This window comes from Marmota flaviventris, chromosome 2, assembly GCF_047511675.1.
Source record: "Marmota flaviventris isolate mMarFla1 chromosome 2, mMarFla1.hap1, whole genome shotgun sequence".
Classification (NCBI taxonomy): Eukaryota; Metazoa; Chordata; class Mammalia; order Rodentia; family Sciuridae; genus Marmota; species Marmota flaviventris.
This window is the reverse complement of record NC_092499.1, coordinates 91,751,160-91,768,396: the sequence shown is the minus strand read 5'-3', so window position 1 is coordinate 91,768,396 and position 17,237 is coordinate 91,751,160. Positions and strand designations below refer to the sequence as shown.

General features: G+C 34.0%; 1 protein-coding gene across 7 annotated transcripts in view; it reads right to left on the bottom strand.

Moving 5' to 3' along the window:
- Positions 1–17,237, bottom strand: part of Tmem62 (transmembrane protein 62) — a 44,466-nt gene that overhangs the window by 23,470 nt on the left and 3,759 nt on the right. For 4 of the 7 annotated variants that reach the window (XM_071608171.1, XM_071608167.1, XM_071608166.1 and 1 more), the window contains exons 4-9: positions 16,786–16,831; positions 15,333–15,474; positions 13,207–13,331; positions 12,953–13,075; positions 10,228–10,383; positions 7,057–7,216 (exon numbers count right to left, since the gene is read on the bottom strand). In XM_071608171.1, the coding sequence (XP_071464272.1) occupies positions 7,057–7,216; positions 10,228–10,383; positions 12,953–13,075; positions 13,207–13,331; positions 15,333–15,474; positions 16,786–16,831 (752 nt within the window). The remainder of the gene's footprint in view (positions 1–7,056; positions 7,217–10,227; positions 10,384–12,952; positions 13,076–13,206; positions 13,332–15,332; positions 15,475–16,785; positions 16,832–17,237) is intronic. The other 3 variants (XM_071608170.1, XM_071608169.1, XM_071608172.1) reach the window with 1 other exon arrangement.

Here is a 17,237-nt window from a genome sequence, read left to right as displayed (position 1 = left end):
CTCAGAATTCATAATGATACAAAAAGTAAATGATTCCCCTTAGTGACCTTTGGCAGATGCTAAAGAATTAACTCATTATTCTGAAAAATGGTTTAGAAAAGTGGGGTATGGGAAAGAATCAAGAATTTATCCTGCATTTTTCTTATGAACTCCATATCTAGGAACTAAATAGATGAGGGAATTTTTTTTCCTTTGTAAGACTATTCTGATTAATACTTCTATCATACAGAGAAAGATTTGAATATCACCATTTTATAGCTAAAGAAAAAAATGAAACTTGGCAAAAGTCATTGATGGCTGCTAAAACCCCTTAGATGAAAAATTGATGGAGATTTTTACGAGGCTCTACTATATATATATTTGTTAGCAGTGTGTTAGAGGTGGCTTCACTGGCTTACGAGGGCCAACTGTTAAATTTTTAGGAAATTTTATGGGCTACTTAGCATTATGTTGGTATCTAAAACCGATCATGGTAGGAATATTTATACTATGAAAATTGGCACCCCCATAACCTATCTCAAGTTGGTTGTTAAATATTTGCCAGCGCACTATTAGATAAGGGTACAAACACTAGAATGTACTGATCAATGTCAGTGTTACAAAAAGAGACAACCAAGTATTATAGGCATCCTGATAAAAGCACAAAACATCTATTGAAGTAGTCTTGTCAAAAAAACAAGACTCATATCTTATCACACTTCTAAATCTACCTACTAGTTATAGAAACTGTTGGGGTAGGCAAAAGAATATGTTAAATGATACCAAAAGGATACAAACAGCAAAAATTCTGAAGAAACTTTCTAGGACCAAAGATCCAGATTCCAAAGCAAACACATTGTAAAGGAAAAAAAAAAAAAAAAAAGGGGGCATAGGGAGAAACCTACAGAGTAAAAGAGATGGCAGAAACAACTCAGTTTTCAGTGTATGACCCTTGTCTAGATTCTCAGTTGAACCAAACGAATGGATGTATGTGTAACAAATTGGAGAAAACAGAATACTATTAACTTTTTCAGGGGTGATACAGTATCATGGTTGTGTTTTTAAACAGTCTTTATCTTTTAGTAATTTATACTGGACATATTTATACATGAAATACCATGGTGCAGGGAGGGGAGAAGTAGGTAAGAGTATAGGCGAACAAGATCAATAATGAGCTGATAATTGTTGAGATGTGCTGATAGAGTCACAGAGTTCATTAGAGTATTATTTTTTTAAAAATTTGTTCTTTTTAGATATACATTATAGTAGAGAGTACTTTGACATATTATGCATACATGAAGCATAACTTATTCTAATTAGGATCCCATTCTTGTGGTTGAACATGATGTGGAATTACACTGGTCGTGTATTCATATACAAATGTAGTAAAGTTATATCTGATTAATTCTACTCTTTCTTATTCTCCTCCCGCTCCCTTCCCTTCTTTCCCCTTTACTTAATCCAACAGATTTCTATCTGCCCCTCCTCAACTTCCCTTGTTGTGGATTAGCATCTACATATCAGAGAGAACATTCGGTCTTTGTTTTTGTGGGGATTGGCTTATTTCACTTAGCATGATATTCTCCAGTTCCATCCATTGACTGGCAAATGCCATAATTTCATTCTTCTTCAAGATAGAGTAATATTCCATTGTGTGTACATTGATGTGGCTGCATCACTGTAGTATGCTGATTTAAACTTCTTTGGAGATATATATATATATATATATATATATATATATATATATATATATATATATGGAGTGGCATAAATGGGTCAAATGGTAGTTCCATTCCTAGTATTTGTTTACTTATTTGTTCTTTTTAGGTATACATGGCAGTAGAGTGTATTTTTATATATTACACATATATGGAATATAAACTATTCTAATTATGATCCCATTTTTGCAGTTGTATGTGATGTGGAGTTTTGCTGGTCATGTATTCATATAAGAACATAGAAAAGTTATGTCTGATTCATTCTACTGTCTTTCCTGTTCCTCTCCCTGATCCCTTCTCTTCAATGCCCTTTGTCTAATCCAATGAATTTATATTCTCCCTGCCCTCCCCACTCCCAACTTCTTGTGTGTTAGTATCCACCTATCAGACCATTTCTAGTTTTCTGAGGAATCTCCCTACTGCTTTCCAGAGTGGTTGCATCAATTTGCAGTCCCACCAGCAATGTATAAGTGTGCCCTTTTCCCCACATCCTCACCAACATTTATTGTTGCTTGTATTCTTGATTGTTGCCATTCTGAGTGGAATGAGATGAAATCTCAGTGTAGTTTTAATTTGCTTTTCTCTAATTGCTAGAGATGTTGAACATTTCTTCATATATTTGTTGACCATTGGTATTACTTATTCTGTGAAGTGTCTGTTCAGTTCCTTTGCCCATTTATTGATTGGGTTATTTGTTTATTTGGTGTTAAGTTTATTGAGTTCTCTATATATCCTGGAGATTAATGCTCTATCTGAGCTGCAGGTGGCAAAGATTTTTCTCCTATTCTGTAGGCTCTCTCTTTACACTCTGGATTATTTCCTTTGCCGTGAAGAAGCTTTTTAGTTTGACACAGTCCCATTTATTGATTCTTGCTTTTACTTCTTGTGCTTTCGGAGTCTTGTTGAGGAAATCAGTTCGTAAACCAACATGGTGGAGAGTAGGGCCTACATTTTCTTCTAGTAGGTGCAGGGTCTCTGGTCCAATGCCTAGGTCCTTGATCCACCTTGAGTTTTGTGTAAGGTGAGAGACAGTGGTTAAATTTCATTCTGCTACATTTGGATTTCCAGTTTTCCCAGCACCATTTGCTGAAGGGGCTATCTTTTCTCCAATGTATGTTTATAGTGCCTCTGTCTAGTATGAGATAACTGTATTTATAGGGGTTTATCTCTATGTCTTCTAGTCTGTTCCATTGGTCTTCATGTCTGTTTTGGTGCCAATGCCATGCTGTTCTTGCTACATAGCTCTTTAGTATGATTTAAGGTCTGGTATTGAGATGCCTCCTGCTTCGCTTTTCTTATTGAGGATTTCTTTGGCTAGTTTTTTCATATGAATTTCATGACTGCTTTTTCTATTTCTATGAAAAACATCAGTGAGATTTTAATAGGAAGTGCATTAAATCTGTATAGCACTTTTGGTAGTATAGCTATTTTAAAAAAAATATAGTTGTAGATGGATAGAATACTTTTATTTTGTGGTGCTAAGGATTGAACCCAGTGCCTCACATATGCTAGGCAGCACTCTACCACTGAGCTACAGCCTCAGCTCAGTATAGCTATTTTGACAATATTAATTCTGCCTATCCAAGAACATGGGAGATCTTTTCATCTTCTAAGGTCTTCAATGTCTTTCTTTAGTGTTCTGTAATTTTCATTATAGAGGTCTTTCATCTCTTTTGTTATGCTGATTCCCAAGTATTTCATTTTTTGAGGCTATTGTGAATGGGATAGTTTTCCTAATTTCTCTTTCAGTGGATTCGTCATTGGTGTATAGGAATACAATTGATTTATGGGTGTTAATTTTATATTCCACTACTTTGCTGAATTCATTTATGAGTCATTAGAGTATTATTATATCTTTTATATATTTTAAAAACATTTTCTCATCTTAAAAACTTTAAAAAAACAAAAATGAACTTGTACTGGTGTTTATCAAATTTGTATTGCTCAAAATGAATATACCTTATGATAAATTCTTGTTTTAAAGCTGGGATTTTCTTTCATTTTGAGATATAGAGACTTCTATAATGAAATCTTTAAATTGGCAAAGTAGGCACAACAATTTAAACTACTGGTTCTCAAACATGTGCACATCAGAATTACCTATAGAAAATTTGTTAAAGTAGATTTCTGATTGTTTCATGTTGTTTTTTCCATTGTTTCATGCTGTTTTTGTTTCTTTTCTCTTTAAATAGCATTAACATGTTGCCTAGGGTGGTCTCAAACTCCTGGTCTCAAGTGATCCTCCTGCCTCAGCCTCCCAAGTACCTGGGACTATAGATGCACTCTACCATGCCCAGCTTCCAGAGTTTCTGATTCAGTAGGTTTTGGATAGGACCTGACAATCTGCATTTCTATCATGTTTCCAGGTGATATTGATACTACTAATCTATGATTCACATTGAGAATTGATGTAAAGATCTAATTGCTACTAGGTTACCAGGAACCTATACATATTCAAAAAACATAGTGATATAGGTAAAATATTAGATAATAAGTTGATGTTTTTGCTCAATTTCAAATCAGATTTATCAATAGTGCACTATATTTATCAACAGTACATGAATTTTTCCATTAATAAATGGAAAGGAAGAAACCAAGTTTCCTACTTAATATTTAGTAGGTGATGATGATGATCTGCCTCAGCCTCTCGAGCAGCTGTAATTAAAGATGTAGACCACCATGCATGGCTTAATTAGATTTGTCTTGAGCCAGACATGGACTCTGTGTGTGTGAGCTATGAGCATTTGAGCGGAACTGGACTGATGTTGCAGCTCTGACTAGGCCATGCAACTATATGTCCTTTTTGCTCACTCTGCCTTTGATCCCACACAGCACCTAAGATGGGTGTGGTTTTCCAAGATGTCAGTCAATCCGCTGACTGCAAGACATTATCAAGCAACCCCCTGAAACCCAATCTCTTGCTGTATTTGGGTTGAACTTTCTCGAATGTCTTCCCCTCAATAAACAGGATGGTCTCAGGTATGCTCTCTCTTTTGTCTGCCACTCTTGCTTTCCTTGTGGGAGCTGGGGCAGAGGAGCCATCACTGAACCCCAAGAAAAAGGTACTTTCTGTGTCTGTGTGATTATTCAGTGCCAACCCAATTTAACTGGAGTGACCCTGACTAATTTAGTCATGTGTCACAGCAAGATTAAGTTTTTAAGGTTATACTTTAAGAAAACACATTAATGGTTGCCTGGGAGATGAGGATAGAAGGAAGGCAGATAACAAAAGGGCACAAGAAAACTTTCAGGGAAATGTATCATATTGATTATAGTGATGGTTACAGGGATGTATATGTATGTCAAAACTCATGAAATTGTACACTTTAAACATGACATAATTTTCCTATGTACATATATAAATACACTACAGTGAGTCTCATCATCTCGTAAATCCACAAAAATGGAATCCTAGTTAAAATAAGATATATTCCATGCTTTTATAATTATATAAAAATGGATTCTATTGTTATGTATAACCATGAAGTACAATAAAATTTAAAAAGTAGAATTTATTTTACATAAATTATACCTCAATAATGTTATAAGAAATGTTAAAAATGTGCCAAGCACATGATTTCACTTTTTTTTTGTGGCACTGGTGATTTCACATTATTAAAAGGATTCAACTAGACAAACAGGTGTTTCAAGAAAATATGAATAATTGTTTTTCTTTATAAAACTACAGAAGCTGAACATCTTATTAAAAAAAATAATAAGAGAATCTGAAGCAATCCAAGGATTTGGGAACTTTCCATTCCTATAGTGGGCAGTTTTCCTATAGTTATTCCTAGTTCTTCCCCATGACTTAACGATAGGGAATAATTTATTCTAGTTCATGTGTACCTTCAAGCCTCTTTAATCCAACTTCTAATATAAAATATAATAAGAGTTTATTCCCATCCGTCCCTCCTACTTCCTGCCTATTGGTTCTTCCTCCTATATAGAACACTTCAAAGATGGGTGGCAAAGCAAAGTGCCTTCCATTATGCAGACATACAAGTTTTCCCACCTATTAGCGAAGAATAAAACTGCCCATTACATAGAATTATTATGAGGATGAAATAAAAAATCCTAAGTGTCTGGTATCTCCTTAGAAGGAGCTCAACAACAGTTCCTTATGTATGGACCTATTTCTGTGGGGGAAGTAAAAAAAGATAATAAAGTAATTACATGTGTTTTTGAAGTATTATTTGGTGTTTCAAACTGAGACTTAACATTTGAAGACTAAATGGTTAAAAACTGTCAACAAATCATAAAACTGTAGAAATTAAGAATATGAATATTAAAAGAGAACAGCTTATCCCCTGAAGAGTTTGATGAAGCTATTCTATTTTGGTAACGATTATCACTTTCTATTCTGGTAGATGCTAATGAATTAAGTGTCCCAAATTGAACCAGAATAAGGACAGGCATACTGTTACTGCTTATGCTGACAATGCACATTCCCCAAACAAAAAAGTTACTTTGCAGCATTGAAAATTCTGTGTCCTGGCAAGAGAAATATGGTTTTTGACCTATTCTTTTATCTTGAAATATATCAGGGAATTTACCCCCATTATTTAAAAGCAAAACAAAACAAAAACCCTCTGGCCAAAGTTGGAAGAAAATAAGAGAATGATTCCCCAGGGTTAAAAAAGGGGGGAACTGCAGCCAATAAATACATATTCCTCTCATCCTGTAATTCTATCTAATAGAATTACTTCTAAGTGCCTATTTTCAAATATACTAAACAAAGTATATTTTTTAAAGAGAGAGAGAGAGAGAATTTTTTTAATATTTATTTATTTTTTTAGTTTTCAGTGGACACAACATCTTTATTTTATTTTTTTTAAAGAATTTTAATATTTATTTTTTAGTTTTCGGCGGACACAACATCTTTGTTTGTATGTGGTGCTGAGGTTCGAACCCGGGCCGCACGCATGCCAGGCGAGTGCGCTACCGCTTGAGCCACATCCCCTTTATTTTATTTTTATGTGGTGCTAAGGATCAAACCCAGCACCCCATGTATGCCAGGCGAGCGTGCTACTGCTTCAGCCACATCCCCAGTGCCAACAAAGTATATATATATGTATATTTTTCAGTTTTCGGTGGACACAACATCTTTATTTTTATGTGGTGCTGAGAATCCAACCCAGCACCCCGTGCATGCCAGGCGAGCGCGTTACCGCTTGAGCCACATCCCCAGCCCGCAACAAAGTATATTTTTAAAAAGTGTTTTTTTTTTTTTTTTTTTTTTTTTAAACTGTTTATCAAACTGAGCTTTTGTACCAATTGACTAAAAACAAATCCACAATCAAGAGTTCACTCTGGCAAGAGCCTAATCATTTACATAGCAAATTGAAAATCACTAACTTACCTGGACAATTGCTTCTATGTTATGTGTTCCATTACTGTAGTTTCTGGGGTTCCACTTCAGTATAAAAATAGGACCAGACAAATGAATAGCCTGTCCTAAATTAACTCCATCAATCTTAATGGTGACAGAAGTAATAGAGGATAAGGAAAAGGCCAAGACTCTAAAATGAGAGCACATATAAAAGGCATGTTTTCAGGTAGTTGTCATTATTTTTATAAAGGAGAATAACACTATTGCAACCAGACATTATATAAGTATAGGCAGAAGCATCACGTTGCACAACTGTAGGGGCCACTCATGATCTTGGTTTCTTTCTTGGAGATTTTTGAAGTTGTACAATTCAGCAAACCTACATTGGTGAGAAATTAAGAACTATTCTTTTACTTCTTAGAAAGGAAAATCTTTGACAAATCTAGCTAGGATAGATTCAAAATTCTTTCTGAATAAACTCCTAAAGTTCTGATTTTTTTCTCTTAGGAAGAAAATATAGAGTAGGGATCTCAATTTGTCAATCTAATGTCAAGCCTTCATCTACTCATTTGGTTCCCAACGTATTTACCTGGAAGAAGCAAGGTCACAGTCAGGGCTGGCTACCACACTCTATCAAAAACTGTGACTGACAGGTATGATGATTACACACCTGTAATCCATCTACTCGGGAAGCTGTGGCAAAAGGAATGCAAGTTTAAGGCCAGTCTGAGGCAGGAGTATTGCAAGTTTAAGGTCAATCTGAGCAACTTACTTGAGACCCTAACTCAAAGTTTTTTAAAAAGGTGAGGCTGGGGTTGTAGCTTTGTGGTAAAATGCTCTGCATAGACATGGCTGTGAGTTCTATCTCCAGCACCAAAAAAAAAAAAAAGAATACATGTATTCCAATTTCACAAAAATGTAAACAGCTTGGTACCATTTATATCAGATTAACTACTAAATGTTTTTTTAAAATATAGTATCCAATAATGATAAGAAGGTTGTGAATTTGGCACTCATATTGTTTGATAACATTATAAATTTGTATATTTTTTTAAGAGAGAGAGAGAATTTTAATATTTTTTTTTCCAGAGGACACAACATCTTTGTTTGTATGTGGTGCTGAGGATCGAACCGGGGCCGCACGCATGCCAGGCGAGCACGCTACCACCTGAGCCACATCCCCAGCCCCATAAATTTGTATATGTTTTTAAAAGTGAAGTAACTGGTTACTTGGTACATTGCTGGTGGAAATTTAAAATAGTGTAGCTGCCATGAAAAACAGTATGGTAGCTCCTTAAAAAATTAAACATAGGGGGCTGGGGCTGCGGCTCAGCAGTAGAGCACTTGTCTAGCACGTATGAGGCCCTGGGTTCAAGTCTCAGCACCACATAAAAATAAATAAATAAAATAAAGGTATTGTGTCCAATTACAACTAAAAATATAAATATTTTAAAAATTAAACACAGAATTACCATATGGTTCAGCAATTCCACTTCTGGGTATATATACAAAAGAAGTGAAAGTAGAGACTTGAACAGATATTTATACACTCATGTTCACAGAAGCAATATTCAGTATCATCAAAAAATGATATTAACAGATGAAATATACAAAATGTGGTATATACATACAGTAGAATATTATTAAGTCTTAAAAAATGAAAGAGAGTATTACAAATGCTACAAAATGTATGAATTTTAGGGACATTATTAACTGAAATAAGCCAAAGATGAGGTACATAGAGTAGTCAAATTCACAGGGGTAGTGAGTAGGATGGTGGTTGTTCATCTTACTGTGGGGAAAGTGAGAAGTTACTGTTTAACAAGTGCAGAATTTCAGCTTTAGAAAATGAAAAAAGTTCTAGAGATAGTGATCATGATTGCACAACAATGTGAACATACATAATGCCATTGAATTGTACACTTGAAAATGTGAAATGACATATATTTTACCATTTAAGTAAAAAGTAATCAAGCAATCTTTAGCAACACCTGTAAAAGAATTCAAAATTTTCACCTAGAATTTCACTTCTGGAACTCAATTATAAAGAAATTATTCAAGTGAAGGAAGAATCTGCATGTACCAGGTGTTTATCCTCAAATAAAAAAAAATCGAAAAGTTCACCAATAAGATAGGGAAACTGTTACATAAATTATGGTACATTCTCAGTGTTGAAAGACAAAAAGTAGGAAGTAGATTAAACCATGCTCTGATGATTAATTAATTATGTAAAAATATGCCTAAGAGGGGCTGAAGCTGTAGCTCAGTGATGAACTTCTTGCCTTGCATGTGTGAGGCACTGGGTTCAATCTTCAGCACTACATAAAAATACATAAAGATACTGTGTGTTCATCTACAACTAAATAAATATTAAAAATAAAAAATGCCTAAGAGAAAATGCCTATGAAGAAACATAGGAACACTCAGAAACACTAATGGTTCTATTAGGGGTGGGCAAAACACACACACACACACACACACACTCTTATAATATCATTACTATATTTTCTAAAGATTGTTATTTTTGATTACTTTTCAAAATAAATACTTAAAAGTATATTTTTAAAAATGTCCTTCCTTATGTTTGAAAAAAGTTATACATATTTTTGCAAAAAGAATGATAATGATATCTCATTTGCATCCTATAATCTACATCATCAACTTTATATGCAAACTAAATTTGCAATTCCATAAGGATTATACATCTTTTGCTTTTTTTGAAAACTATGTAGCAAAATGAAAAACACTATTTCTCATACAAAATGTAAAGTTTTAAAAGTAGAATATATGGGTCTGGGGGTATAGCTCAGTGGCAGGGCACTTGCCTAGCATAAGGCCCTGGGTTTGATTCCCAGTAGTGCAAATAAAGAAAGAAAGAAAGGAAGGAAGGCTACAAGGTAATATATATATTATAATCATAGCAATAGAAATCCATGCAACAAAAAGGCTGCAATAAAATGTTCAAAAATGGTGATTGGATTATGGGTTTCTGGTTGGTTTTAAGATTTTTATCAGCTTAAAATATTGTATATTTTTTAATAGAAGGGGAATCAAATAATAAGCAACTTATCATTATATAATGTTTAGGTTGTTAAGAAAATTTGTTGGATATCTCATAGCTTTCATATGAGAATACAATCACAATGACTTATTCTCTGTCAATATCAAATTAAAAGTAATTTCTGAAAAATTGCAATGTACCTGATGTGTGTTGAGTGAAGGATTCTTTCTAGAGGTTCATGTTTATCACAACTATAGAGGAGTGATTTAGGATTGGTAATAAGAATCACAGGCCAGTTTCCAAAGATCAAATCTTCAAAGCTAAAAAGGTCATGATCAAAAGCAAAGATTCGATACCTGGAGAACAGAAGATAGGCAATTTAGTTACTTTATAAGAGGGCTTAAAGGTTATAGACAGACAAATGTCAAAATACAAAACCATGGTGTTTTTACATGATGAATTTGGGTACAAAGTAAATAACACTGTTTCTCTTTCTTCCTTTGCCTTTATCACTTTTCTTCGCATTTGTCACATCAAGTAGACTCTGATTGAAACAATGAATTTATGCCCTAAAACAATTCTTGGCACATAGCATGTACTCTTTAATTTTTAAATACTTGCTGAATTAATTCACTTTATTTTACATTATTTTAAGACTATTTTGAAGCTAAGACATTCATCATAAATCTAAGATCTGATATTCTTCATTCCATCAACAATGCTACATAAAATATTAAAGTGTTGGATATAAATACAATAAGAAAAGTTGCATACGCCTTTAAACTTTTATTCCTATAATCCCAAAGAAATTAAAGTGAAAACATTTTGATTTTCCAAATGTACAATGAAAGGTATAAAATATTCATTAAAGAGTAACCCAAATTTTATATTCTCCTTCCCCTTACCCTACCCTCTCTCTCTCTCTCTCTCTGCTGGGGATCAAACCCAGGGCCTCACACATGCTAGAAATGTGCTCTACCACTGAGTTATATCCGTAGCCCCTATATTTTCTTTTAGAACTTAAAAAAGAAATGATTAATTATGATATAAACAATAATGCTTACCAAATACTCTATGGGCCTCCTAGCATTTCGTAGTCTCTGTGTACTAGATTAGGATCATGTGACTAATCCTGGCCAATAGGCTATGAGTAGAAATGTCATGTAGCACACTCTGATCAAAGTTTGCTGTTTTTTTTTTTTAACACCTCTTTTCAGTTATAGATGGATATAATATCTTTTTAATTAATTAATTTATTTTTATGTGGTACTGAGGATTGAACACAGTACCTCACATGTGCTAGGCAAGCATTCTATCATTGAACCACAACACCAGCCCCCATACAAAGTTTTTTTGTTTGTTTGTTTTTTTAGTTGTAGTTGGACACAATACCTTTATTTCACTTATTTATTTTTATGTGATGCTGAGGATCGAATCCAGGGTCCCGCATGTGCGAGGCAAGTGCTCAACCACTGAGCCACAAACCCAGCCCCTGTGGCCCCCCCATCCAAAGTTTTTAAGAGCATATGTGAGTTCTCTGTTCTCTTCTCCACTCTGGAATTAACATGTTAAAATAGTGGTATTATGCTAGGAGAAGTGGCGAATGCCCAGCAGCTCAGGAGGCTGAGGCAGGAGGATCATGAGTTGAAAGCCAGCCTCAGCAAAAGTGAAGCACTAAGCAACTCAGTGAGACCCTGTCTCTAAAGTAAAATACAAAATAAGGCTGGGGATGTGGCTCAGTGGTCAAATGCCCCTGAGTTCAATCCCTGGTAACCCGCCCCCACCCCCCCACACACACACACAAATAGTGGTCATATAAGATGGAGAAGTCAGAATTCCCAAGTCACCCCATGGAGGATAGTTGCCCTGACTCAGACTGGGTTTAGAGGAATGAAAAGTAAACATTATTGTGTTAGGCCATTGATATTTTTTAATTTGTTTTACATCCACAACAAGGCCTAACCTATACTACTAATATACTGTCAAAAAAATCTTCTACTGTAAATACAATTTAAATGTTATAAGAACAGTAAAGGTTAGGTTGTTTCAGGGTTGAAACAATGAAGACCAGATGGGAAGAAAAACAAAAGAAATGGCTTCAAATTTAACACTACAACTTGTAACTGTAGCATTTAGAAGAAATAAAAAAGCTGGCCAAGAGTCAAGAAGCCTATGTAACAAAAGGCAATGCCTGCTCAGCCTTCAGCTTCAGTCATGAGCACACAGGTCTTAGCCCAAAGTAATTACAGTTGCCAAGTAATAACAGGCTTAGCTCAAAGTTTCTATAAAAACCAAACAAAATGAGGAAGCAGCTTCTAAAATGTAAAGCTGATTTTTCATTAATGAAAGTAGTTAGAAATAGGTAACATATTCAGTTCAACAAATATTTGAATAAATGATAATGTTCTATACTTAAAGATATTTCACTTACATATCAAAAATAAATATTTAAATAAAATATATACTTCCAGTAAATAAGTTGTTTTCTATAATAGATATAAAACTAAAAATAACTATTTGAAGAATTGAAATTACTAATGTCTAGAAAAAAACTAGAATGGTAGATATAAAATTCAAGAGGAAAAATGACATGTCTAGTTCTAGTGCTTCTCAAAGTATGATCTGTAGACAAGGACAGACCAACACAATTAAAATCTCTAGTAGTAGGGCCTGGAAATTTTTATTTTTAATAAACTCTATAATTTTTGTGTACACTGAAGTTTAAAACTACTTCCTAATGGATTCATCTTGAATCAATATGGCATAGTGATGGTAAATATCACTGCTACAACAAGGTTTTTGCATAATGACAAAGACTGCAAGTTATGTTACTTAAAAAAAAAAAAGTATCACAATTTTTTCCTTAAGTGGTATAGCCTATCATATAATATGGATAAGTTTTGTTTTGTGAGGTAATTCCCTTACCTTCTATTATCTTTCCAGTCTCCTACCTCAAGTTCCAAAGTGCCCTGGAAGTGACGAGTGTGCAGAATAGGCATGAGTCCACCAAGTGTATGGAGGTGCCCACACAAATAAGCTGTAGCCGAACTAACCAATGAAAAATAAACAGAATAAGTGAACAAAAGTAAATTGGGATACCAAACTAATAAAGAATGTTTCTTCAGGAAAGCAAGATAGGTACAGCAACAATTAGTTTGGATTTTGGAAGCTTGTTTCACCTCATGATTGACCGGATTCCTGGTGATGGAGAAAGGATAGTGGATGTTGTAAAGTGTCCAAACCAAATTGTATGGTTGCTCTCTTTACTTTCCTTGGCCAATAATAAGAGTTCCTTCATCTGTTTCTGAAATGGAAGAAAAATAGAAGGATCTTCAGTTAGGACTCAGACAATTAGGACTGAAATCCAGTGTCATCAGGTTAAACAAGTCCTTAAGTTTTATAATTATAATTGCACAATATCTAGATCCGATATTCTACCAGGTAGGACCTGAATGGACCTCTGTAAGTTTTAAACTGTTTTCATGTATATTATAATTCACTTGATCCTAAAATAACTCTGTTATTGGTAGGGCAGGTATTATCCCCATTTGATAAACAAAAACAAACAAAAAATAACAAGAAATAAAGAAATCACCACTATCTTCTAATTCTGTTAATTGGCCTAGTTACTTCTGGTACTGGTAATGAAGACATGGTAATAAATTAAAAACATATTGAAACTAAACTTTTAAAATATATACATATGTCCATAGAAATACTTGAAACTAAATGTGCATAACAGCTCTACTCATAATGGCCCCAAACTAGAAATCATCTACAAATTGTAATATATCCATAAAATGGAATATTATTCAGCAATAAAAAGAACTACTGATATATCCAAGAATATAGATGAAACCCAGCAACATCATACTAAGCATAAGAAGCCATATTGAAGAGTACATTCTGTATGATTTCATTTAGATAAATTTTTAGAGCAAATAAGACTAGTCTATAATGATAGAAAACCAGTTTAGTTCCACAGGGGCTGAAGACAGACAAGGAAACATTTTGGGATGATGGAAATGTTCTATGTTTTCATTATGGTCACAGTTATGCCAGTATACCCATTTGTCAAAACTCTTCAGACACTTAAAATGAGTACATTTTATTGTATGTAAATCATATCTCAGAAAATTGATTTTTAAAATGTGCACATACATAAGTATATATTATTATCTATAAAGTACTTAGAACAATACATTTTGGAGCGTTCTACTCAGGGTTTCTAATTTGGTAAGTCTGAGGTAAAAACCAGGGACTCTGTACTTAGCAATAGTGCAGTTGATTTTCGTGCACCTGGTCCTTGAATTGTACCTTGAAAAACACTATCCTAGGACTATAGCTCAGTGGCAGAGCGCTTTCCTAGCACATGTGAGGCACTGGGTTTGATCCTCAGAACCACATAAAAATAAACAAATAAAATAAAGGCATGTTGTCCATCTACAACTACAAAAAATAATTTATTTAAAAAAACCCACTATCCTGAGGAATATGACTTAATATAAGTTAATTAACTCTGAATAAAGATACTTGGTAGCTAGGAAACACAATAAAACTTAATTAAATAAAATGCCTAAAATAATAAATTATATTAGGCATTATTCTGTTCCCTTGATTCAAACTCCTTTGAACCCTCATATAACAAATCTCTTTCAGTACTTAGTAAATTCTGCTAATTGATCTAGTTACTTCTATATTGGTCTTATAACCCACCACTAAATTAAATACTCTAAGAAGTCAGGAACTTGATCTTGTCACCTTTATACTTTTACACATGGGCATATGTATCTTGCATAGGGACATGTGCTCATTAAATAATAAACTGGCATTTGTTGTATCAAGAAATAATGAAAAGTTCTCATATATGACTTTACAGATGGTTGTAACCCAGCAATAGTTTTCACCTAGCCTGTTTGAAACACTTTAAAAAGAAACTTACATAATTCAATAGTTGTCCTTCTCTTTTATTGGCCATTGTGAGGATTTAGCACTATGCCATATAGCACACAAAGATGTATGCCCTGTGCCTTGCAAAATACATTCTGCATTTTACATACTAAATAAATGTTCACCGAATAAACTGTGAGGTGCCTCTTTCCTGGGTTTTGGGATAAGAATAGGGATAGCAATAACAGCCCTGAAGTAGCCAGTAGCTCCTAGCCATACTTTTTGCCACAGTTAAATTTTTCTTGAACATTTCTAGGTAAGAACTTGCTTAGTTAGGACAACTTGAAAACCCACATGTATCTGTGAAAAAGTAAAAACACATAAGCTACTAAGAAAAATGAGAATTTTACTGTACCTCATCTAAAATTCCAAAGAAATTAAAAGGTCTCTTAGGCCCTGGATTTTGGGTGGCATCCACAGAGATGAAAGAGTAGTTGCCAAAGGGAGTATTGTGAACATAATGAAAAGAGCCATCCCTATGTACAGCAGAATACTTCCTAAAAAATATAAGACAGGGAAGTTTTAGTTCAATTTTTAAAAGAAGGAATTTAAATTCTGTCCCTAATACCACTGCAGATTTTGCTTCCCTTTGAAAAGGTATACTGATTTAACAGAGAAATAACTAAATGACAAATACAACGGATAAACTCATTAAAAGACATTTCAAAGTTTTTCTCTCATTGTTTCTAAGACTCATGCAAACTAAATCATCAATAAGCAAACACAAGGTCTCCAAGTAAAGCAGAAAAGAAGACTATTTTAAGCAGTCCCCTAAATATTTAAAAATATCAGAATTCAGTGAAATGGAACTTATCAATCATTTAAAAATTTAATGAAGGTCTACTAAGTATCTACCACTGAGCCACATCCCAGCCCTATTTTGTATTTTAATTAGAGACAGGGTCTCACTGAGTTGCTTAGCGCCTCACTGTTGCTGGGGCTGGCTTTGATCTAGAAATCCTCCTGCCTCAGCCTCCCCAGCTGCTGGGATTACAGGCGTGTGCTACCGTGCCCTGTCCTTTCCTACATTTTTTGACACATTAAAATTCAACTGTCTAAAAAGAATACTATTTGAAAGCAGAGGTTAAAATATATGATGCTGACATTCTTTTTATTCTAAACTTTGGTATTTTCTGGGAGCATTCCTCAGAGCAAGATTTAATTTTAATATTATTTCTGATCCTCAGTTTGATTTTTTATAATACCTATATTTCTAGCAAAATGTTATTTATTAAATTCAGATAAAGTTTAGGTGTCTAGAACTAGATATATAAAAGTAAGAAACTTTTATGTGATTAATCACTACTTTCCCAATAATCACTCAGGCATCAAGTTCTATTAAGTCTTCACTGAAAATGTCTAATTCCATTCCCACAGTAACCATCAAAGATGCAGACAGTTTTAGGAAGCAAAATATTTTCATCTTTGTTCTTTTTCTTTTTCATATTAACAAAAGAGGACAATCTCCTGTTTTAGTTATATGGCGACTCTAATTTTATAAATTCAGTTAGTTAAACAATTATTTTTAACTTGTCATCTTTAAATTGATGTTACAGTCCCCATGTTCATGAATTTTGTTCAGATGGTTATGTTTCTACACACTTAAATCCTTTGCATTAAATGACTGATCTATTGCAGATATATATAACTCAAACACCACCCCCCCCCTTTTTTTTCTTTTTGAGACAGGGTCTTGCTAAGTTGCTTAGGACCTTGCTAAGTTGCTGAGGCTTGCAACTCATTGAATTAACTGTATCCTGCTTATAAGAGACTCTACATAGTTGTCTCTCTTCTGTTCGTTTGGGTACCTGTAATAATTCTTGACGCTCTCCAGACTTGGAATGTTGTATGCATCTAATTAAAAAGAAAAAAGCAAGTATTCATCTATACAAAAAAAGAAAAATGCAAACATGTTAATGACTAAACAAAGACAAGAATTCTTTCTACAAAACTTAAAATGGCAGAATGGAACTCAATTAGACTGATAATTTTTTAAAATTGACAAATGAAGTAGGAAGATTGTAAGTTCAAGGCCAGCCTGGGAAGCTTGGCAAGACACTGCCTCAAAATAAAATTTTTTTAAAAGGCCTTAGATGTAGCTTAGGCGGTAGAGCACTTAACTAGCAGGGGTAAGGCCCTAGTACAAAAACAAAAAAACACAAACAACAACTTGATAGGATAAAAGATTATCTGAAAACTTTAAGGTATATAGTATTCTGGAGATTAATAGGTACTTTGAGAATAATAGGTATTTTTTTAT